At 35.4% G+C, this 24,584-nt stretch overlaps 1 protein-coding gene across 2 annotated transcripts in view; it reads right to left on the bottom strand.

Moving 5' to 3' along the window:
* KCNH5 (potassium voltage-gated channel subfamily H member 5) overlaps positions 1-24,584 on the bottom strand; it is a 346,531-nt gene that overhangs the window by 289,617 nt on the left and 32,330 nt on the right. For both annotated transcript variants that reach the window (XR_012416327.1, XM_005561443.4), the window contains exons 3-4: positions 16,764-16,870; positions 12,232-12,360 (exon numbers count right to left, since the gene is read on the bottom strand). Coding sequence is in view for 1 of the 2 variants with exons in the window: in XM_005561443.4 (XP_005561500.1) it covers positions 12,232-12,360; positions 16,764-16,870 (236 nt within the window). In the remaining variant the exon portion in view is untranslated. The remainder of the gene's footprint in view (positions 1-12,231; positions 12,361-16,763; positions 16,871-24,584) is intronic.

Genomic DNA, 24,584 nt, shown 5'->3' on the forward strand with positions numbered 1-24,584 from the left:
TACACCTGCCTAATATCTGTCAAACCATAAAATGCAGGTGACATCATTCTTTACTACTATTCTTCAGGCTGATTCTGATTTCATTTAAGCTTTGTATTGCCCCACCAATTCAGGTCTCTCTATGTATTCAATAAGTGGATTGGAAAAGAAATAAACTGGCATCAGTTGATGGAAAGTCTTTATTTCTTCTACATTAATGGGCCCCATCCTAGTAATTAGAACCAAAAAATAGGTTAGGTTTTGGGAATCATATGCAACCCTAAGGCTTACCGTGTACAATGTGCTGCAGAAACAAAAAAAGGTATCAGATATGCCACCAACTCTCTAAAAACTCAACATTAATGAAAAACCAACATGCAATCTCTATGACAAATTGAGACTTTTTCTTCTGAGTGCCAGACTTATGTGTCTAATTAGCCACTGGACATTTCTTACTACAGTGTCCTACAGGCATCTGACAACACTCAACATGTCCAAAACTGATACCATCTTACCCCTTCATCACCCACTCTGCCTCATTCATGCATCCCTGATCTTCTCAAATGGCCCCAAGATATTTCTAATTGCCCAAATGAGAAACTTGAAATTCGCCATCCTCTTTTCACTATTACCTACACACACACACACACACACACACACACACACACACTCACACACAATTATTTCCCAGCCTTATAGATTATAACATCAATAAATATCTCTCAAATTGAATCTCCTCTCTGCACCCTACTATGTCAGACAACATACCATTTTTCACCTGAGTTAGGCAGCATTCCAAAACCACATCCTCATTGCTTGCAAAATTCTTTCTAAAACACATGCCTTTTACCCTATTACCCTTTACAGAAACCTGAAGGCCTCCAGGATAACACTGTATATCCTTGGTATACAGGTCATTTATTTTCTGATCCCAGTGATTTGCTCTGCCTCTCTCTTGCCACTTCCTTACACATGCTCTGCATCCCAGCCTTATTGAAATCAATAGCAAATCAAATAAAGAATAAATTCAAAATGAAAATTAAATCTACTAGGAATTCTTTGTACACCCTATGCTGTTTTGTGTTTCCATGTTTTCACATGTTACAATCATTCTGTCTGCCTGGAATGTCTTTTCCCTCCCCTATCTGTCTGGCTAACACTTAACCTGGTAACTGCAGCCTCAGTTAAAGCATTACCTCGATGCTTCTTTGATTCACCCACAAGTGAGACGTGCTCTCCTCTGTACATGCACATCATGGGATGCATACCTCACCTGGTACTAACAACACTGATGCAACTGTTGATTAATATAATAGTCACTCTTGCTAAATTCTTTTTTTCCTTCCATTCTTGCCACCTGAAACAGGGCCTGGCATAAAATACACCATAACATAAATCAATTGTATTTGTAACTTTAAAAATCAGATATAAAATAAATCTTATTTTGTTTCATTATCCCTCATTTTTGGTTTGGTTTTGCTTTGTTTGGTAAAAGTGATGAGGGTGTCTTCGGAGGACAGTAACTATATAAGTCATAGGTATATTATAATTTTACCTGGTGATAATTTGTGCACCTTATATCAACAGAATGTTATAATTGCCTTGACTATTTCTAGAAAATTCCAAGTCAATTTTTTACTTACTGAAGGCTCAGATTTCTAAAACAGTTAAAATTACAGCTCTTGATATAACTCAATTGGATTAAAAGAAATGCCCACTTTCATTCCCTGTGTGAAAAAAAGGTTTATCCAAAAAAATATTTTGACAAAAAAAAGGAGACATTTAGGAATAAATTAAATGATCCATAAAAGAATACATATCATCAAATTGCAGGTTTTCTCTGATTTCACAGTATCATTCATGAAAATAAATGTGAGGAAGGAGAAATATGACAATGAAAGCTTATTATCCTCCTCTGGTTTTCCATTTGAAGCCATCACGAGCACATACTACAACTGTGTTTCTTAATGAGTAAGCAGTAGTTCCTAATAGAAAAAAACTTGTACAAATGTCTGCATATGTGTGTACCTTATTTTATACACGAAGTCAGTGTGATCAAGGAATATTTTATCTCTTTTCTTTAGCTTATTTTAGTTTCTTGAACAAAAAAAAAATCATTTTTAAACAGTAAAAATAAAACACAGGCATTTTTCTCCAAGAGTAAAAATAGGACTATCATTGATTTAAAAAACAGAAAGAAAATGAAAGAGAAAGGTAATATTAACCCATCATTCTAAAAATGTTTTAAGTCAGCATATTCTGAGTAAGACTACCCTTGAACATAGATGAAAAGAAAATTGACTGCATCATGTGACTTTTAGGTGCCAGATCTTGTATTTTCTATCCTTGGTATTAGTCCATTCTCATTCTGCTATAAAGAACTGCCTGAGACTGGGTAACTTATAAAGGAAAGAGGTTTAATTGACTCACAGTTCCACATGGTTGGAAAGACCTTGGGAAACATGCAATCATGGCAGAAGTGAAAGCGAACACATCCTTCTTTACATGGCGGCAAGAAGTGCCAAGCCAAGAGGGGAAAATCCCCTTATAAAAACATCAGATCTCAGGAGAACTTACTCACTATAATGAGAACAGCATGGGGTGACCACCCCCATAATCTAATCACCTCCCATGAGGTCCCTCCCCCACTGTGGGGATTACAATTCAAATTACAATTCAAGATGAGATTTGGGTGGGAACACAGAGCCAGACCATATTACCATGGTTGACTAACACATAGTGGGCACTAGATCTGTTTTTGTGGAATGTTTTACTGAATGGTTTTGTTTAGTGAATGAATTAATGATGATTAATGAGGAAATAAGTTAAATAGGACTACAGCATCTGCAATATACATAAATATTTAAAATTTAAAGAAGAAAATATATTCAGTTCTTAGGTATCAGCATAGCTTATATGAAAGAAGTCTTTTGGTTGAAGAAGGTAGGAAAGGCAGGGTAAGGAAGGTTGGGGAAGGAATTCTGGAAGTGTTAAGGATTATAATCTGCTTTCAGAAAGAGAACTAGGGAACTGCTGGCAGAAAAAAAAAAAAAAAAAAAAGTGGTGGTAAATGTTGAACTGACTCAGACGTACCAGAAGAGAGAAATTTAGAAGAAAAGACTTGGAAAGGATTCCTTCTTCCTAGAGAAATCAAAGCCAAAGGCGGTTGTAAAATTGAGTAATCATTTATGAGTTTTGCTATCAAAACACCCTAGAACATGGAGAATCAATGCAAAGCAAAGGAATGTTTTGGTCCACATTAAAATCAATGGGAGCATTCAAAGATGAGCTTTCTGAGCTACTCAGTAATCTTTCAATTTGTCTCTGATTAGGGCCTTCTTGCAGTTCCATTTCCAAAGAGTTAGGATTTTTCTCACAACGCCTATGCTGTCCTTCTCTCCTTACTGTCAGCACAAACCCCTGCCAAAAACGTTATTGATAAAAACAGAAACCTGATAGTCTTCTTTTTAATTTATATAAAGTTATGAAGTACAAGTGCAATTTCTTTACATGCATCAATTGTATAATCATCAGGGCTTTTAGGTTAACTGTGACCTGAATAACATATATTGTACTCATTAAGAATTTCTTATCGTCCACCCTTTCCCATGCCTTCACCCTCCCAAGTCTCCAATGTCTATCATTCCACTCTCTACATCCATGTGTACACATTTTAACACCCACTTAATGAGTGAGAATATGTGATATTTGTCTTTCTGTGTCTGGGTTGGTTCACTTAAGATAATGGATTCCAATTCCATTCATGTTGCTGCAAAAGACATGATTTCATTCTTTTTTATGGCTGAGTAGCATCCCATTGTGTATATATGCCACATGTTCTTTATCCAGTCATCCACTGATGGACAATTAGATTGATTCTATCTTTGCAGTTGTGAATAGTGCTGTGATAAACATATGAGTGAAGGTATCTTTTTGGTGTAAAGATTTATTTTCTTTTGGTACATACCCAGTAGCAGGATTGCCAGATCAAATGGTAGTTCTATTTTTAGTTGTTTGAGAAATCACCATATTGTTTTCCATTGAGGTTCTACTAACCTACATTCCCACCAACAGTGCACAAGGGTTCCCTTTTCTCCACATCCTTACCAACATCTGTTATTTTTTGTCTTTTTAATGGCCATTCTGATTGTTGTGAGAGGATATCTCATTGTAGTTTTAATTTGCATTTCTCTGATGATTAGTGATGTCAAGCATTTTTTCATATACTGTTGGCCATTTGTATGTATTCTTTTGAAAAATATATATTCATGTCCTTTCCCCACTTTTTAATCGAGTTATTTTGTTTTTGTTGTTGTTGTTGTTGTTGTTGAATTGGGTGCCTTATAAATTCTAGATATTAGTCCTCTGTTGAATAAATAGTTTGCAAATACTTTCTTCTATTTTTCAGGTCATCTGTCCACTCTGTTGGTTCTTTCTTTTGCTGTACAGAAGCTTTTTAGTTTAATTAAGTTCCATTTGCCTGTTTTTATTTTTGCTGTCTTGGCTTTTGAGGTCTTTGTCATGAATTCTTTGCCTAGACCAATGTCCAAAAGAGGCTTTCCTAGACTTTCTCCTAGTATTTTTATAGCTTCAAGTCTTATGTTTAAGCCTTTAATCCATCTTGAGTTGGTTTTTGTATATGACAAGAGATAGGGGGCCCTGTTTCATTCTTCTGCATTTGGCAATCCAATTATTCCAGCATCAATTATTGAAAAAGGTCTCCCTTCCCCAGTGTATGTTCTTATGGGCTTTGTCAAAGATCAGTTGGCTGTAAATATGTGCCTTTATTTCTGGGTTCTCTATTCTGTTCCATTGATCAATGTGTCTATTTTTATACCCGTACTGTGCTGTTGAGTTTACTATAGCTTTGTAATATAACTTGAAGTCAGGTAATGTGATGTCTTCAGTTTTATTCTTTTTGCTTAAGATTACTTTGGCTATTTGGGGTCTTTTTTAGTTCCATATGAATTTTAGAAATGTTTTTCTAATTCTGTAAAAAAATAACATTGGTATTTTGATAAGAATGGCATTGAATCTATGGATTGCTTTGGGCAAAATGGTCATAGAAATGTGACAGGCTTCAGTTTCCCTTCTCTCCCATCCACCTCCAGACTAAACCACTATGGCACCTGGTTCTTACCTGTACCTCTATCATCTCAGAGAATTGATAATTTGCTCCTTCCTGATCACACATATGTTTCAATCATGCACATTGAAGTAGATTCTAAATTTTTGCTATCACTAACAATGTCTTATACCAATCCCTTTGTGTTCTTGAACACGTTGGAATTACCTATTATTAGCTATATTAGTTCATTTGATCTCTCACCAACTTGTACTGTACAAACTTTGAAAAAGTTGAGCTGCCATACTGTCTAGGTCAGAGAAAAAAGATGTATCAGCAGTTTCAACTTTTCCCAGTGATACATTTACTGATCTCACCTTTAGAGACCTAACTGGTGTGACTGATTATTCAGCAAAGTTTGCTGATGTTACTTAGATGTGGTCGATATAGGGTAATGTGAACAGACAGCTGAATATGAAGAGCCTAATACTTGCTCTGTAAGTTGTTCATGGCATTATGAGAACATTTGTTCTCCTAAAAGCTCAGGATGCCAACTCCTTCTTAATAAAACATTAGTTTAGCTCTATTGGGTTGCAATTAACCTCTTTGTCATGGACTGCCTAATCTTAAAAATAAAAAGAAGTCACAGAGGCAGTTAAATCAATCTACTAGACTGCAACACAAGATTCTAATCTATAAGAAAAAAGCTTAGGTAAACAATTATACTCTTGGCCAAAGAGACTACATAGTATAATTACTCATATTTCATCTGTTGTTTCCTCTCTAAAGAAAACCATTGGCTTCCACAAGGAGAAGCTTGCTATTTTGGCTGTTATTTTTTATTCTATGGGAATTTTTTTGTCTCAATTATTGGCAAGAAGATGCCATAACTATTTGGCACAAGATATTTCACACTGTAATTATCTTGGCAGTTTTGGAGTCTGTTTGAAAATACTGTACAGTATAAATGGGCAGAGATTTAGGCCATCTCTTTTAGAACACATATGGATAATCAACAGAATGGATTTCTTGGCTGTAATTTTCCTCTTTGTATTATTATAAATAATGTATCAGGTACCACTGACTGATTACCTGAACAACAATATCAAGACCTCAATACCAGGAACAAAAAAAAAACAGGAACACTATGCCCCCTTAAATTATTATCAGTTAGTTTATTTGGTTCAAAGCAGCATAATTCTATCCGAATGAGAATATTCTCAACCTGTGCTTCATTTTTGTGGGGAGAAAGGAAAACAAGGGATTGAGGTAGTTAAACCTCAACAATAAGTCTCCACTGAGAAGGATGGGGCAGCATGGGTGCAATAGAGAGAACATGGGATTTGAAATCAGTCAGATGTTGAGTGTCAGAATCTTCAACAGTAAAATGGAGATAACAATACTAATTTTCAGAAATATAGAAATGACCAATAATGAATATAAAGTTCTTGGCATATATTAACTACTCCATCAACACTGGCTTCCTTCCCTTTCAATGGTTTTTGCAACCATCCATCATGGTATAATTCAAAGGTATTGTTGACATTACCCAGTGCCAGTCAAAGACAAAACATCAATTCAGAATAAAAGTTTGGTAATCATAGATTGATTACAAGGAAGAGGTACATGCAAATTAGTTGGCTGCCCTCACATGTTATAATTATTGTCCCAGATATGACTCAGAAATAAAATTCAGAATGAATCCATTTATTCAAGTCTTTCAATCATATGTCTAAGTTTCTTGGTAAAAATATCGATACAAGTAGGAGATTGATGTTAATTCCAGTCAATTTTGGCAAATCCTGCAAGGACTTGGACGCCTTGCTCCAATCACCTGGCCCCTTTCATGCTAAGAAGGTAAAAAGTCCTTGCTCTGGGATTACATTCCGATTCTGCCAGTGTGTAGATTCACGTGTCTGTTCTGAATGCTAAAACACTATTTCTTATATGCTGGCAGAGTTTTTATCAATGAAGTATTTCTTCAAAATTTTGCAAACACCCTTGTAAACATCCTCAACTCCCAGATCTTTGGAGTCCCTGAGTCTTCTCTTATTCACCTGACCAAACTTCAACTTTGGATAAACACAACTTTTCACTTACTTCTGCATCTACACCTCTTTGACTAAATATGAGTGGATTAAAACACAATATTATGCTCATAGGTAACTAGTGAAATTTATGACCACTAGCCTGAAATGGAACTTTGTTTGGCTCAGAAATCCTCCTGTGTTTCTCTTGTCCATTCACTATTCCACTCTCTTAGATAACCAGTTCAGACACACTCCACTCTTCTCACATCCTTCGCCATCTTTACTCTCAGTTGATAACTGTGATTCCTGTTTTTACTGAGACAATGGGAGCAATCAAAAGAAAGCTTCCACTATATATTTACTTGTTTGCCTCTCCCACTAGAATGTGATGAAGGGACTTTGTATCTCCAGGACCTAGAATCGTGCCTGCACCATATTCCCAATTTTTTGTTGGGAAAAAAATAGATAAATGTAAGACAAGGAGGATAAAATATTCCTATAAGAGTCCTGAAAAGGCTCAGGTTAAGTAACTCTGGTGCCCAAAACAGAATCAACAGCCAGTCTACTATATCCAAGTTCAATGCTCTACACCCAAATTATTTTGATATTATGGTGTTATCATGTCATCTCATCCATTATTTCCCAAAAGTTCCATGGTTCCTTTACTTGATTTAAAAAGCTGAAAGATAGGTGCTTATGCCAATATTTTAAAACATACTTTCCTATACTGCTAGTTTCAAGATATAGGATGATGACTTAATAGCATAAATATTTTATTTCTACTGAATTTTTCATGTTAAATATACAGTTCACATGAATAATTGAAAGCAGCTCACACACACCATTCATAGTTACATTTTACAATACTTTTTTGGTAATCTGCTATGTGTTTGGAAGATACAGAGAAGTCTCAAAAGTCTATTTAAAATAAGCTCATCTACAGATTCTGGCACTGGAAAGAGATCTTTTTCTTTAATGCTTTTCACAATGGGGTCTGATTTTCCCTATAAATTCTAATTTACATGTCTATCAAAACCATAGTTAAAAAATCAAGGAGTATGAGTTGTCTGGAGCTTTTTCAAATATCATTTTTTATAAAAATGAATTATTCATTTCAAAGAGACTGAGCCTTACAAAGAATTCTGTGATTCCGGTGTGGGGATGCAGATAAATGGAGAGGCATTAATTTCAGAAAGAAAAGTCAACCCTTCAGTATCAGCACCCTTTCCCCAACTTCACTGCAAAATGTTGCCGACTTTCAGTTTCCATAAATAGATATGTAGTTACTGACACCACCACTTAGGTTCAGCCGGTCAAAACTGCTGCGAAAGTACTGTACTTCCTTTGGCCAACTTCACTGTGCCATGAAATCATTTAAAGTAAATGAGAGAAAACAACAATCATCTAGTGCAAATACAAATACATATTTTTTTAAGAGGAAAAGACTATGATCAAAGCTTTTTATTCTGTCTGATTATCATTCATGCATGAAGGCAAGAAAAATTCATTTGAAGAATATGTTAGGTCACAAATCCGACACCAATCATTTCTCTTTTGTTTAAAAATATATAACTTTAAGATATAGACCACTGTTAGCAGTAGAATTTTTTTATTTTTAATTTTTGTGGGTACATAGTAGCTGTATATATTTATAGGTATATGAGACATTTTGATACAGGCATGCAATGCATAATAGCCACATCATGGAGAACAAGGTATCTATCCCCTCAAGCATTTATCCTTTGTGTTACAAACAATCCAATTAAGCTCTTTTAGTTATGTAAAAATAAAAACAAGTGATGTCAGGGACACAGAGAGTAGAAGGATGGTTACAAGAGGCTGGGAAGGGTAGTTGGTGGGTAGGGTGGGGAGATGGTTAATGGGTACAAGAAAAAATAGTTAGAATATTATAGGCTTTTTATAGACGTTCCTTATCAAACTAGAGAAGTTCCCCTCTATTCAAACTTGACTGAGAGTTTTTATCAAGAACAAGTGCTGGATTTCATCAAGTGCTTTCTCTGTGCTGACTGGCATAATCATGACTTTTCTTCATTATTTTGTGAATTACATGTTTGTATGGTAGATTACAGCAATTGGTTTTTGAATGTTAAACCAGCCTTGCATAAGTGGGATAAACCCCACTTGGTTGTCATAATTCTTTTTAGACAATGATGAATTTAATTTTTGTAGAGGATTTTGAATCTATATTCATGAAAAATATTGGTTTGGGAGGCCGAGGCAGGTGGATCACGAGGTCAGGAGATTGAGACCACTGGCTAACACGGTGAAACTCCATCTCTACTAAAAACACAAAAAAAAATTAGCCAGGTGTGGTAGCGGGGGCCTGTAGTCCCAGCTACTTGGGAGGCTGAGGCAGGGAATGGCGTGAACCTGGGAGTCGGAGCTTGCAGTGAGCTGAGATCGTGCCACTGCACTCCAGCCTGGGTGACAGAGTGAGACTCTGTCCCAAAGAAAAAAAATATATATATATATATACACACACACACACACACATATATATATATAAAATATATATAATCTATATATATTATATATAAATATATATATAAAATATATATAGTCTATATATTTATATATAATATATATAGACTATATATATTTTTTATTTTTATACATATATATATATATATATGTAGTTTCCCTTTCTTGTAATGTCTTTTTCTGGTTTTGCTATATGGGTAGTGCTTGCCTCAGAGTTAAGTTAAGAGACCTCCCTCTGCTTCTATTATCTGGAAAAGACTTGAAGAACTGGTATTATTTCTTCCCTAAATTTCTTCCCTAAACTGGTAGAGCTTACCATGAAATCACCTGCACCTGGTCTTTTCTTGGTTTTGGAAGATTATTAATTATTATTAATTTTTTAAATAAATAAAGAGCAAATGAAGTTTATCTATTTTTCCTCCTGTAAGTTTTGGTAGTTTTCATGTTTCAAGGAACTGGTCTGTTTCATCCAGCTTATCAATGGTAGCTATAGAGTTGTTCGCAGTAACCCTTTATTCTGCTTGAATGTCCATAGGATGAATAGTAGCGGCCCTTCTTTAATTTCTGATAAATGGTAATTTGTGTCTTTATCCTTTTTTCTCAGTTAGCCTGGCTAGAGGTTTACTAACTTTAATGACCTGTTCAAAGAACCAGCTTTGGGTTTTTGTGATTTTCTCTGATGTTATCCTGTTGCCTGGTTCATTGATTTCTGCTGTAAGGTTTATTATTTCTTGTCTTCAGTTTGCTTTGGTTTAAATTGTTTTTCTTTATCTAGTTTCTAATGTAGAATCTTAGGTTATTGATTTTATGTCTTTCTTCTTTTCTAATATATGCATTTAATGTTACCTATTTCCCTCTAAGCACTGCTTTTCCTGCATCTCACAAATTTGATAAATTGTATTTTCATTTTTCTTTAGTTAAAAATATTTTTCTAACTTATCTTAAGGCTGCTTCTTTGATTTATTTAGAAACATGTTTAATTTCCAAATATTTCAGGATCTTCCAGATATCTTTCTGTTACTCATGTCTAGTTTAATTCCACTTTGGTCTGAGAACATACTTTTTAAGATTTATATTTTTTAAAATTTATTAAGGTAGGCTTTATGGCCCAGAATGTGATCTCTCTGGTGAACGCTCCACTCCATGTGAGGTTAAGAACACATATTCTCTGGCTGTTGGATGGAGCACCACGAATGTTAAAACAAGCAAATGAGCACTAAACCTAAATACTATTAGAAGATTGTTCAATTTAAAAGCAGTATTTATAGTTATCTTAAATTTCCTAGGCACTGAGTCTATGTGTAAAGGCATAGAAACAGGGAGTATGGGTCCAAACCGAATTCTTTATTCGATCTTCAAAGTACAAATAAATTGTTCTCTGTCATACTTTGAATGATTTACACACTGTAAAAATTCTCCTCTTGCAATTTGATGTTAACCAGAAACTGAGCAGATACAATATTATATACGTGAGCTCCTATGCAAGGAATAAACTTAATGTGATTTTTTCTATAATTATGATTACAGTTGGAAAGATTAAAGTTTCTATGCCAGTTTTTTAAAAAGAAGTAAGGAAAGGCGATGTTTGCCAAATGCAAAGAGGGAGACATTTTATTTTCAGTTTCCTAAGAGATTATTAAAAATAACATTTCATAAAAACTACTTCTAAGGTTATTTGAAATTCTTCATTTATATGACACCAGTTTCTAATTTAAACATAATTGGAGAGAATAAATTGGGAATAAATTACAAAGAAAAGGAGGTAAAAGCACATGCCACTGACTAGTAGTTTCTATAGCAGTCTCTTTGACTATTTTAGTCAGTAAGACGACAGTCAGAAGGTTTGCATTTTGCCAGCCACTCTCCTGATGACAAAATTATTCTTTCCATAATCTAGCAACATCTAGCCTAGGCACTACACAACAGAATAAATAAAAACCGAAAAATAACTTGAAAAAGTCAACTATTACAACTTTAATTCAACAACATTCAATCAACTAACCAACTGAGCTCTAGTTAGATTTCACTCAAACCATTTCACCAATTCTTGCATTTGGGTTCTAAAGCTCACCATGGTATGCGGTGTTGAAATTCCAATTATATTGATTCAAAATTAACAATGCTCAGCCAGGTGCATAGCTCACGCCTGTAATCCCAGCACTTTGGGAGGCCAAGGTGGGCAGATAACTTGAGCCCAAGAGTTTGAAACCAGCCTTGGCAACACAGCGACACCCTGACTCTACAAAAAATGGAAAAATTAGCCAGATATGGTGGTGCACTCCTGTAGTCCCAGGTACTCAGGGGGCTGAGGTAGGGGGATCACTTGAGCCTGGGAGACGGAAATTACAGAGATAATACCACTGCACTCTGGCCCAAGCAACAGAGTGAGACTGACTAAAAAACAACAACAACAAAAAAAATGCTCTATAAAATTTCTTACTCATGCTACAAGTTAACCCATCTATATGTCAACTTTGGATAGCCATGCTATTTCTATTGCGACAATATGATTGAATAAAACAGATTCCAAGCAATGAAGCAAAAGAAAGGCCTCACAGTAGAATTTTGCTTTCCAGTTCAACGAGTGGAGGTAAAATAATAAGATCTCTTAGCAACAGCCTAATTTTCCAATGTAGTAATTCTTTTGAAAATTACCTTTTGTTGAATCATCCTCTATTGGCTGTTTGAACAACGTAATATCCTTGAAAGTACACAGGAACAAGACCACCTTTTCATGTTCATTTCTTATTGGTGCAATTTGCATATAAAACCAAACAGGGGTTCCTGTAACAGAGAGAAGTTGGGGAAAGGACATTAGAGTGTGGCATGGCCACAGCAATGTTTTGGTCTCCTGGCTTCTTTCTTCCTTCAGCTGCCAACATCTAGGCCAGGAATCAACACCAAAACAATAGCATATTAATCACTACAAATAGTCAATAAACCTTTAATTTTGTATCAACTACCAATTATTCAAATTTAATACACACAGTATTCAAGCCAAAATATCCAAATTCTAAAGTAAAGCACAGGCTGTCATTTCACAGCGCAGGAACACAAAGGCCGTTTTGCTACTTAAGCAATCCCAGCATCACCTGTAGGTCTGGGTCCCTCTACCACTGCTACTCTCACCAACTTTCTTCTGAGAGTCTTACCAATTGTGATCACTCATACCTGCTTCTCTCGTCTTGTCACTTTGACAAGTGTTCCCAATTAACTGCAACAGCCATACCTGATCCTCTAATAAGCATTCCTCTTAGAGGAACATCTAAAATACTGTTTCTATCCCAAGGCTCTCTCATCAGTCAGATAGACTTATATGATAGCTCTATGGCTTTGACTGCATCCCCACATCAGAGAGAGAGGATGTCAGCAAAACTTGATGCCTGATGTACACAGAGCTCTACTTGAAACTGTTAAGGCAGCCTGAAGGAAAAAAAAGACATGTCCTCAGCCTTTGAGATCCCCAGGCATCCTTTCAAGCCACTGCTTCCTACCTCACTCACTCAAAGAGCATGAAGCTGGACTCTATCAACACATTCTTCAAAGGATGGCTACTGCAGACTCTGTCCTCTAGGGCAGAGGGTATCAAAGTATTCAAGGCTTACAATTTGGACAAATCAGGAACTGGCATATAACAAATATAAATATGTGAAGGCACAATAAATGCCTTCGAAGTGTGATTATCTGTTAGGTGATAAAACACTGAAGGAAGGTTCCATTACAATCAAAGAGACACATTTACATTACAATCAAAGAGACATTTTTCTCATCATATTTTCTTCAAGCCACAGTGTAGTAAAGCCCCTCCAAATATTCTATTTTAAGACATAAAGGTTTTTATAAGGTTTAGGATTTAGGGAGTGAAACATGCAGCTATTAATTGTCTGTAGGTAAGACCCTAGCCTTTTACTAGCTTCCATTGAGAACTGAATAAGAAGCACTTCTATTCCCATTGCCTAAAAAAATAAAAAATTAAAAAGTCACCTAATGTCACCACAAAGGGGAATTTTTCATTTAGACAAGATGAGATAACTACCAAGCTCAAGAAGTCAGAGAATTAGAGAAAGGAGATTTCTATGGGACTATTCAGCTGTGACAATCAGGTTTTTTGCAACCCCAGGGGGCCTATGGAAGGACATGGCCCTTTCCAAAATGATGGTAGAATAAGACACAGACCTCAAAAATAATCACATCATCTCCCCTAGAGGCTTGTTCTTTTTTTTTCTGTTTTCGTATTTTACACAGCATGTCCAGGAACTGTGAGTGATGTGCACAGTTTTACAAATCACCAGGCCCAGACGTTAGTGGATACATGGCCTATGGCTATTCCAACACAGTGAGCTTGAGGCAGAAGGGTCATAAACAAAGAGAAAAGGGCACTAAAAAAAGAAGTCATTTTCCAAGGTCTGTTAGAAATCCGAACAGAAAGAGATGATGTTAGATTTCATACCCTCCTGTGAAAACTGCAACTTTTCAAATCCTGGCAGAGTCTGGGCTCTCTTTAAAACTGCTTTAGATATGAAGGTAATTGTTTTTCAACTTTCCAAGCCACAGGGTCATACTACCCCAAGTAGGCTCAGTATCTGCCAAGTATCTGGTGATAGATCCTTCATATTCCGGATTTGGGGTTCAGAGGGCTGGGGAGTCTGGGAGGGTTAAGCAGAGGAACCTGCTGCCGCTGAATCTCAGTGCAGAGTTCCAGCATTGATGACTTGGAGGAGCCTCAGCTGTCAATTCTGCCTTTGAGTACACAGAAAGAGCTATTTTAAGCTCAGAGCTATCTTCTTTCTCCACAGTAGAAACAGCCCCCTGCTAATCAGAGCACAGGACCTACAGAACAGAGGCTGCAAACTAAAATTTCAATGGTGATGCATATTCAATCAGATGCCTCAATTCCCCCATTTTCAAAATGATGTTTAACCTAATTACTTAAAGGAAGTATTGGGAGAACTTGGCATGTAGCCATTCCCAAAACAGTTTTCTACAGATGTGAATTTTTCTACGTAACATTTTTTTAAAAATCACAAAAACATATTTTTCTCAGTTGATATTCAAAACCTTTCAGCTTTTTTAAAAGCTGCAATTATATAGCAAAACTCCATTATAATACATGGATAACACCTATCCTTCACTAAAGAGGAAAACAAAAACAAAACCCAATGTAGATAGCACACAGAAAGCAGGCATGAGTTTTAATTTACAATGCTATGGGGTATATATCCTATTGGCTATAAGCAGGAACTTATCTGCATAGAGAGTTATCTGGAAAGAACCAGATAGGCCTGAACAATGGTCAGATAATAATTTCAATCCATTAACATAAGGCAAAATATCTAAACTACCTTGGAAGGACTTCTGGAAAGGTAAAATTCAAGTAATTACTAACATGACTTAAAGTAAACAAACACAAATTCCACAAAGATATTTTGTTGTGATGGTTGTTATTACAGGGTCTTGCTCTGTCACCCAGGCTGGAATACAGTAGCACGATCATAGCTCACTGCAACCTCGAACTCCTGAGCCCAAGCGATCTACCTGCCTCAGCCTCCGGTGAGTAGCTGGGACTACAGGCATGTGCCTTCATGCCCAGCTTTTCTTTTTTCGAAGAGGCAGGGTCTTGCTATGTCACCTAGGCTTCACTAAGATATTTTTTGAGAAACGCAGAAACTATGGACTTGTCTTTGGGGCTTTAAAGTCAGGCAAATGTTTGTTTATTTTTGTTTAAATGTCAGAGAGTGAATGACCTTAGTTATAGGGAATATTCTTACATTATTTGCTAAATTTGGAGTACATATCTAAATTATTGAAGAGTTAACAAACCATATGAAAATGAAGGGTTTTTTGGTATACAGGTCTCCTACAAATTATCAATATGTATTTAGACCTGGCAAAAAAGACCCAGAAAGCACCTACAGCCTGCCTTTTCTCTTGCAGAGGACAGAGCTGACCATTCAGAAGGGCTTGTTTTCTAGGTGACAAGCCAGCTGACATTTAGCTATGACTTCAAACTGAAATATCTCTTTGGCCTTGATGTAAAATGAAAGATAAGATAAGCCATTCCTTAAGTAAAATTACTAAACACAAATGTTTCCATTATCAAGTGCACTACTTTGAGGCAATGCCTAACACTGTTATTCCTTTATTAGTCTACTAATAAAAAGAGAAATCGAATTTTAATTCCAAATATTCCACAGATAAAAAATGTTTCAAGTAAATGGACAGGATAAATTATGCTCCACAAGATCCAACAGGCACTGAACATGGAACAGACATTGCCTGTTGAAGCGAGAATGTTTTCCAAACTTGGGAAGAATTTAGTAACCATCAATTTCCATCAAAGATAATAATGGACTTTGCTATCATTTGCTATTAACAATAAATAAATTGACTCATCTTATGAAGTGACTGTTCATTTCAAAAAAGAAAGAAAGAAAAATTTGTGGAAACAGCAAAAAGATAAAAGTAAGTAACCATGCAAATAAAGTGAATTTAGAAAGGGGACTGAGTTGTTGAGTACACTTGGTTTTTGTTGGGTTGGTTTTTTCCCTCCAAACTCTGATGGAAAGTCTACATCATGAGATATTATGTCATTATATAATACCTTACCACATACAAATCTCATGCCAGAGAAAGTTCCCAACAATCAATACACATTTACCAAATGTGAATGATCTGTTCTGAGAACAATGACTACTTTCTACTAGGCTTTCTCACAAAAGAGTCTCAGACTGGCAAAAGGCTGTATTGGTAGAGATTCCCCTCAAGTAGCTACCGCATATTCACATTGCCTGTGTTTGTGTTGAAAGGTAATTCCACATATCCAGTGTTAGCAATTACCATTTTCTTTAACCATAAGAAGAAATTAATACATGTATCTGTCAATTTTAGTTGTTGCCACATAATTATAGGATCTTTATTATAAGTATTAATTACAAAATATTGTGCTCCTGATACAAAAGTCATATTTAGGATGTATCTCATTTTTCTTCCATTCCTCAAAAGGTTGCTTTCCATAGGTAGAATTATTTATTAATTTTATTATCTAATTTCACCAGCAACTTCTGCCCCTGCCAAGAAAAGAAGCAATAGAAGTTTTGCATGCTTTCTACATTTTAGCTCCACTATGACTTACCAAACGTAATATTAATAAAGAGTTGGCACATCTTATTAATAATTGAGATACCTACTGTTTTTCTTGTACAGAAGAACTTCAAAGCAGTTTGACTCATAGTTGTCAAAAGTTTGCCTTACTTTCTCAATGGTCTTCTTGTCAGTCAATTCCCCATACATAAAACTGGAGGGGGGGAAAAAGAAACAATCGATTTCACTTTTGTGTTGCCTTTCAAACGCTACAAAAATCATATAGTTGTCTTTGATTAAATAGTCAAATGTGGCTACAAAACATAATGTTGCTCCTCCACAATGAACTAAAATATTTAAATCATGAGAGACAGTTCTTGCTTCACACAGTTCCTGTATGCACAGATTTCAGTCACTATGGTTTAGTTAAATTACACCAGTTCCACAACACAGTTCAAATTTCAGTTACCACAGTATGTTAACCGAGTAATTGCACAAAGTGCAAGCTTTGCTGCTTGATCTTCAGTCTACAAATCACTAGAAAATAACAGACGCACCTTCACAACCAGTCACTGATCACATCACTTCTTTCAAATTCTGTCAGTATTGGTAACAGCACAGCTGTTATTCAGTTCACACACAGACAGAAAAGCATGTAGTCATATTGCCTCCTTGTCTCTCAGTGATAAACCTACGTGACATTTTACAAAAATGGATAATCAAAAGCAGTAAGTAGCCAACAAAAATTAAAGTCCACCAAAGAAATGACAAATAATAATGTTGGAAGTGGAATTCAAACTGAACATAAATGAAGTTATAAGAAAAATAGGTGACCATGGAAATGTCGATACTGCTGCCATTTGGGAGACTCTAGCTATGCAGCCAAAAGGACTTAGTGAAGGTGAACTCATCAATATAAATGAGGAAAGTGGTTGTAACAAAAAGGATGAAGGTCTCCCAGAGGAGGTGACACCAGTTCAAAAACAAAGAAACAAACAAAAGCTCCTCATTAAAGGAGCTCTAGTACGTTGCTCACAATAGTAAAAGTGGAAGAATAAAATATTTGAAATTAATTCTAACTTAGAAAGGAGGGTGACAATTTTCGAGGAGATAGAAAAGATGCTGCCTTTATACAGAAAGTTACATTTTGAAAAGGCAAGTATTGTTCAAATGACTTGTGATAAGTTTTTTAAGAATAAATAAAACACTTCCCCCATTCTCAATTTTTCTAATGTTCAAAATCACAGTATACTACATAAATATGAGTTTTACTATTATATTCAGCTCCCTTCATTGATAACCAACAATAAGAGAATTTTTAATGTTTTGACAAACATTTTTAAAGATGCTAAAACAATCATAATTTTTATTGAGTATTAAGATCGTTATTATGTGGTTTCAGCTTGCATATACCTTGTTATGTTTCCATACTATCATAATAAAGTGAGGATTGCATATTATACATATAGTGCATTGACATTCTCATCATTTCAGGGGATTTCCTTAAGACAGGTACAAGTGTGGCTAGCGGGAGGGAAGTAAAGCTGGCATCTTGAAAAAATCATACATTATTACAGTTGTTAGAGGAACATACAAAATACAGATTAAGGAATGAATGTCTATATTCCACAAGAACTTTCTAATGTTTGACATTCTCTATTTTTCTAAGAGAACCTTGGCAAAAGTCTGATTATCTAAATAACAGAACTCACTCAATAACTACAAGCCTCTAAAAATCCATTCTCAATGCTTTCAAAATCATCAGTTGTACATCTGGTTTTAGATCCACAGTTCTGCTGATTGGTATGACTGTCCAGACCATTTCTTCCACCAGGAAAGAAAATGTGGCATTACTGAATACCTTAACTAAGATTTTGAAAGATCAAATGTTCATCTTTGTTATTGCTTTTCTTTCAGTTTTCAAAGAGTTCACATATTGACCAGAGGCAGATCCAAAGTGTGGTGGAGGCTGAAGCCTATACAATCTGTGGAGCCCTCCTTAAGAAAAAGAATACAAAATTATAAAACAAGATTAAGAACAGAGCCTCGAAAGACATGCACTCAAATGAGGGCCCCTGAAGGTTCAGATTCATTATCTTCACAGAAAATCTGCACCTGAAATTATCAATTAATAAAACTTACAACCTAAAAGGCATAGTTTATCAGCAAGATTCAGTAATGACACACAGGACCCAATAGTAGCACCACATTACAACTGGAAATTACCGGTAACTCAAGCCCGCCTTCTATAACACCAACCTAAGCAACTAGAATTCTAGAAACTAAGAAATGAAAGTAGATAAGGCAGATTGTCCAAGCACTGAGAAATCTGAATCCTTCATTTTTAATATATTAATTTAAAAAGAAAAATTTTGTCATTAAAATAACAAAATAAGTAAAAAGATCTCAGAATAAAATGACAGACTCTTAATTCCATATCTTATATCTAGACTCATACAGGAAACCTCAAAGCATACCTGCAAGCTGGCATTGAAAAGCCACTGTTCCTGTCAGAGCTGAAATTTCAGCTCTTGTGAGTTTTATAAAAATCTCTTGAAGGCATTACAATTAAATTAAAATTATTCAGCTAAAGAACATAAAGCAACTCCTCTCCCAAAAAAAAAATTAGATTAATACTGTACATAATATTTTTATAGACAAGTGAACTTTTTAAATCAGTTTTTTACTAACTGTTATTTTCAATTAAAGAATCTTAATAAAGCAGAAACATTTTAAAATTCAAGATAAGGGCAATTAAACTAAGTAAATGTTTGTAGTCTTAAAGAAAAACCATTTCACACTGCTACTAAATGACAGGTGTCTATGGTTCAATAAACTGAAACATAATATTCACAACGGGCCAACAGAAACAATAAGAAAGAATTTATAATACAACAAGCAAGTAGGATAAAAATTATCAAAAATTAACTCTAATAAGATTTAAAAGTAAGTTACAACTCAAATTTTAACAAAGAAGCTCTTTGAGGGATTGGTTTAATAACACCAACTAAGAAAAAATGCAGCACAGGTCTGATGCAACTAAAATTCTGAAGAGAAGAAAAAAACAAACAAGTAATTTTTAAATAAGCTATTAAAAATTCACAATACACCTCCATTAGTTAAGTCCTTCCAATGCTAACATCACTTATCCTAGGAAAATAAAGGCACTTAAGAAAAATAATCCTATATTATTAAAATCCGAATACTGTTTTTAAAAAATAATCTTTCATTTCTTACATTGTTCCACTCGGATTTTTCATTTATTACACTGCATATTTCCAGTGACAGAACATGTATTTGAAGGGGTGAAATGTAGCAGTTAAATAATAAGAGGTATTTGAAAACAGAGTATAAAGAATATCGGAAATGTACTAACTATCTATCCTCCCAAGGCAAGTGTTCTGGAGGTTAATTCAATCTCTGAAAGTATTTTCATCCAAAGTTGTCCAAGCCATACTGATAAACCCATGACTCCCCGTTCTCTATGGGTACGGCACATTTGTTGATTTGCTTGACTCTGTCACATGTGAATGCTGAAATATTTTATCATAGTTCCTGAAGCCTGACTCAGGAGGAGTGAAGCTCAATGCAGTCTTTGAATGGTTAATGGAATTTGAGGGGTCACAAATTATAGAAATAGTAATCAACAGGCTTTAGAAACCATAAATAATAATTTTACATAGTTTTCGTATCTTCTACTAAATATCCTCAAGGAATATGTAATGGAAATATTTTTAAAATTACAAAACTTCCACTTGCTCTCTTACATAGGATGCCAAGCTCCTCCTTGGTAATTATAAATGAACTACTGCACTGTTCCTTTATTGAAAGGCAAACAAAATTGGATTCACAGAAGCAATCTATATCTCTGTTATAATATTGGGCAGTCATGGTATAACAGAAGACTTTTGCATTTGGAGGACCACTTACAAACTGGATAATTCATGGGCAAGTCTTGTATCCTCTCTGACCCATAGTTTCTTCATCAGTAAAATGATGACAATAATAATATAACTCAAAGGGTGACAAAATTATAACGTGTTACACAATGGCTGAAATATGACTGGAATGTACGGATGGGATTAGAAGGCCCCTTCCCAATCCCAGCCTCACTCCCTAGCTTCTCCAGGATTCTCCAGGAACCATGCTTTCCAAAAGGCAGGGTCACTGTGTCTTACAGGGAGATGTGCATGGTTCTGTGAATCTTCTTTCTTCACAAGCCCATGAGGTTGAAGCAAACACTCACTCAGAACCTGCTCCTGTATAATCTGGCCACTTTTCTTGTCATACAACTGACTGGTTTCATCTTGGGAATAAGGAAGTAAGTTTTCTTCAGGCCTGTTCTAGGCCATACCCGCTCGCCTAGGCATCTGGCAGTTATCTTTCATGTGTATCTGACCTAGAAAACTTTGAAGAACAGGTGGTTTGGGCTTGTAACAGGATTTATTTATTCTTGGATCCCTTGCTCTGCTATCAAAATCTCACAAACAAGCCTCATTATAGTACCTAGCAGTAACAATGGCTATAATGATTGAAAGACTTCCAAAGGAGAAAAGAACCTTACAACTCTGAAGAAAACATAACCTAATCACGAGTTCCACCAATTTCTCTTGCTCTGCTAAATGTACAATAGTGTGTCTAGACTAAAATGCAACAAACATTCAGTCACCATAGTACAGGGTAATATTATCTGCAGGCTGTAGTTCACAGATTAGCAAATGCTTCATCAAAAAAAAGCAACACAGATAGACAACGCAGTGGGTAAATGTGGTCTCCAGCTCAGAACTGGCCACAACCATAGAATCAGAAAAGTTAATGGGAGGTGGACTGAGATCTGCAGTCAAAGAGAAAGCCTGAGAGAAGGGAAGTTAAGCAGGAAAAATTAAAAACAAATAAGAATACAGTTTTCAGCCAGGCGCAGTGGCTCACACCTGTAATCCCAGCACTTTGGGAGGCCGAGGCAGGCGGATCACCTGAGGTCAGGAGTTCGAGACCAGCCTGGCCAGGTGAAACCCCATCTCCATTAAAATACAAAATTAGCCAGGCATGGTGGTGGGCACCTGTAACCCCATCGACTTGGGAGGCTGAGGCAAGAGAATCACTTGAACGCAGGAGGTGGAGGTTGCAGTGAGCCAAGATCGCACCATTGTACTCTAGCCTGGGTAAAAAGAGAGAAACTCTGTCTCAAAAAAAAAAAAAAAATACGGTTTTCAAAATCTGAAAGAAGTAATTTTGGAATAAATCAAAGACATTCTTTTATACAAAGGATCATAACCAAAAGGTTTCACAACCCATTGATTTATATGGTGTTCAAAGGATTTCACTGGAAAAAATAAATGGTTGATCCATGACATGTAATTAAGGAAAAACAGGGATAGCATAGTATATCTCTAACCTTTGGAGACTGATATCACCAAGGCACCTCTGCCCTTCAACACTTTTCATCAGTTTCACCGTGAGAAGCCAAATGGAGCCAGACTGACTGGCATCCATCATCTGTCACGTGCTCTTGGTAGCTGCTGAGATAATCCTGTGTTCATAAAACTGCTGTGAGATCTATCCAATAAAGTGTTTCTAATATCTCTGACTCATTGTCTAACTTGATGGGGTTGGATAAGAGATTGTAAATGGCCTTTCAAAAAAATGCATTTGAGAGCATCTATCTACCCCTCAATCCTGCCTACCTAAACTACCTGATTGTTCTTCTCACCCCTCTATCCAAAGCAAAACAAAAAAACGACAGCAGAATAGGCTCTTAAAAGTTCCAGGTTAATTAGAAGTAGAATGCTAAAGTGGTTCCTACCTAATCTATGACAGCATATCCCAAATGTCAGAGCTTCTACAGGTCATGAGATCAGATCACATGCTTTTAAATGTCATTCTCCCAAAGTCTATAACCTCTTTTAAACGTGCAATACTTTTCATGTCCTCCAGTAAACAGGAAAACAGTCCAAAGGTGTGGAAAATGCAATGTCCACAGTAAAATGGACAACGTTTGAAATTCCCAGGGATCCGAAAGTGTTATAGTGTCATAATTTTAGCTAAAACAAAAATGAGACAATACCTAACACACATCAGATATTTTCAAATAGGAATTTCAGTACTATTATGACATAGCAAAGATGCAGGAAAACTAGAATCCTCACTAATGGCTGCTGAGAATGGAAACAGAAGGTTACTCTGGGCAACAATCTCATAGCAGTTAATTTACAAACTCTGCATATATTCTATTATCCAGCAATCCCATTTCTGGGGATAGAGACAGAAAACTTCTCACACAGGGCCACAAGAAGATGTGTAGGAGGATGCTTATTTCCAAATTGTTTGAGGTAGCAAAGTGTCAAAGTTAGATTCCAGGACTAATAGAATGTATAAATAGAACGAAGGCTGTGAAGACACTAGAACATTAGACAACAATCAGACATGATGAATAGATCATCATATGATGACACAAAGAAGTCTAAAAACATAATGGTGAATGAAAAGAGTAAGAAACCATAAATACTACAGTGTGGTAGGAATTAAATAGATCTTAAAAACCAACATATGCAAAGCAATATCATTTCCAGAATATACATATTTAATAAACAAGCAGAAGACAGATTAGAAAGGTATATAATAAACACACTCTAGAATGAATAATCTTAAAAGGAAGAAGGGGGATGGGATGAAAGGGAAAAGAAATAAAAGGAAAAAAATGAAATAAAATAAAGAGAGACCTTGCTTAAGAGAGCAAAATGATAATATTGTGACAAACTGAGGACTATGTTTAATTTGATTCTGTGTGTCTGGTCTAGCATGGGAGGGGTTGAGAAGGACAAAGAAGAAGAAAGATAAAACAGAAGAAAGAAATATTAGCCTCTTGATATTATAAAAACACAAATTAATGTGTTTTCTATTTTACCATAAAACAATTCACTTTTGAACATTTAAAACTATGGCATGTAATAATTTACCTAGTTGTCACTTTAATCCTATAGACTTTAATTCATCTAATGCAAGTTGTATATAAAAATGATTCTTTTTTCTGAGATATATAGTGTCAAAGGTTGTATTTTCCCATATAAAATGAAGCTCACCGCTTTGTAGCTTCTTATTCTCTTACGTCTGTCTAAAAACTTATTATGATAAGCAAAATTTTTTAAATTATTTACAAGGATATTCTCAGTGTCAAATACTTATCTCCATATTCACTTATAAGTCAGTAATTCTACATACTATAATAACTTTTAGCCATCAACCCTGTGTTTCTAAATGTGCATATAATTTTCTTCTTTTCTCTCTCTGTTATTTTGTGTCTCACATTTAAAGGCTTTTCTGGATTTATTCAAGAAATGGGAAAAAAGCTATATGTAAAAGAATGTGAGTCATGATGCAAACACTGTTTTATAAACTGCTTGGGGGGTGGTTTTGGGTTTGTTGTTTTGTTTTAGGCTTTTTTCTACTTGATAATACGTTGTTAGTTTTTTCCAGTGTCACTGTCCTTCCAGTATATACAACATATGATGTAGATAAACTTTACTACTGCATATTTTGATTACTTCCAGGTCTTCAGTCTTCTAAATAATGCTACAGCAAACATAAAATGGATATAGTTTAATTTTAAAAGAGAATAAGGAAGTTTAAAAGCAGAGCACATTAAAATAAATCATGCTTCCAAGAAAAACTGATACAGGTCAGATATTTGTTCATATATCAGATGCTAGTCTTCATTGTTCTGTGAGGGCATTAAACTGGTTACAATTTTTAGGTTAACAAAACATACCTGGCATTTTATGCAAGTAAGTAATAATTGTTTACATTAAGAACACGATCATTGGAAAACACTGTCTCTGATAAGTAAAGACAATTTGGGGAAAGACTCAAATACTTTTTTATGCAGTTAAAAATCATGGTATAATCCAAAACTCTCCCACCTCATGTCATAA

The sequence above is a fragment of the Macaca fascicularis genome, chromosome 7 (assembly GCF_037993035.2).
Source record: "Macaca fascicularis isolate 582-1 chromosome 7, T2T-MFA8v1.1".
Taxonomy (NCBI): domain Eukaryota; kingdom Metazoa; phylum Chordata; class Mammalia; order Primates; family Cercopithecidae; genus Macaca; species Macaca fascicularis.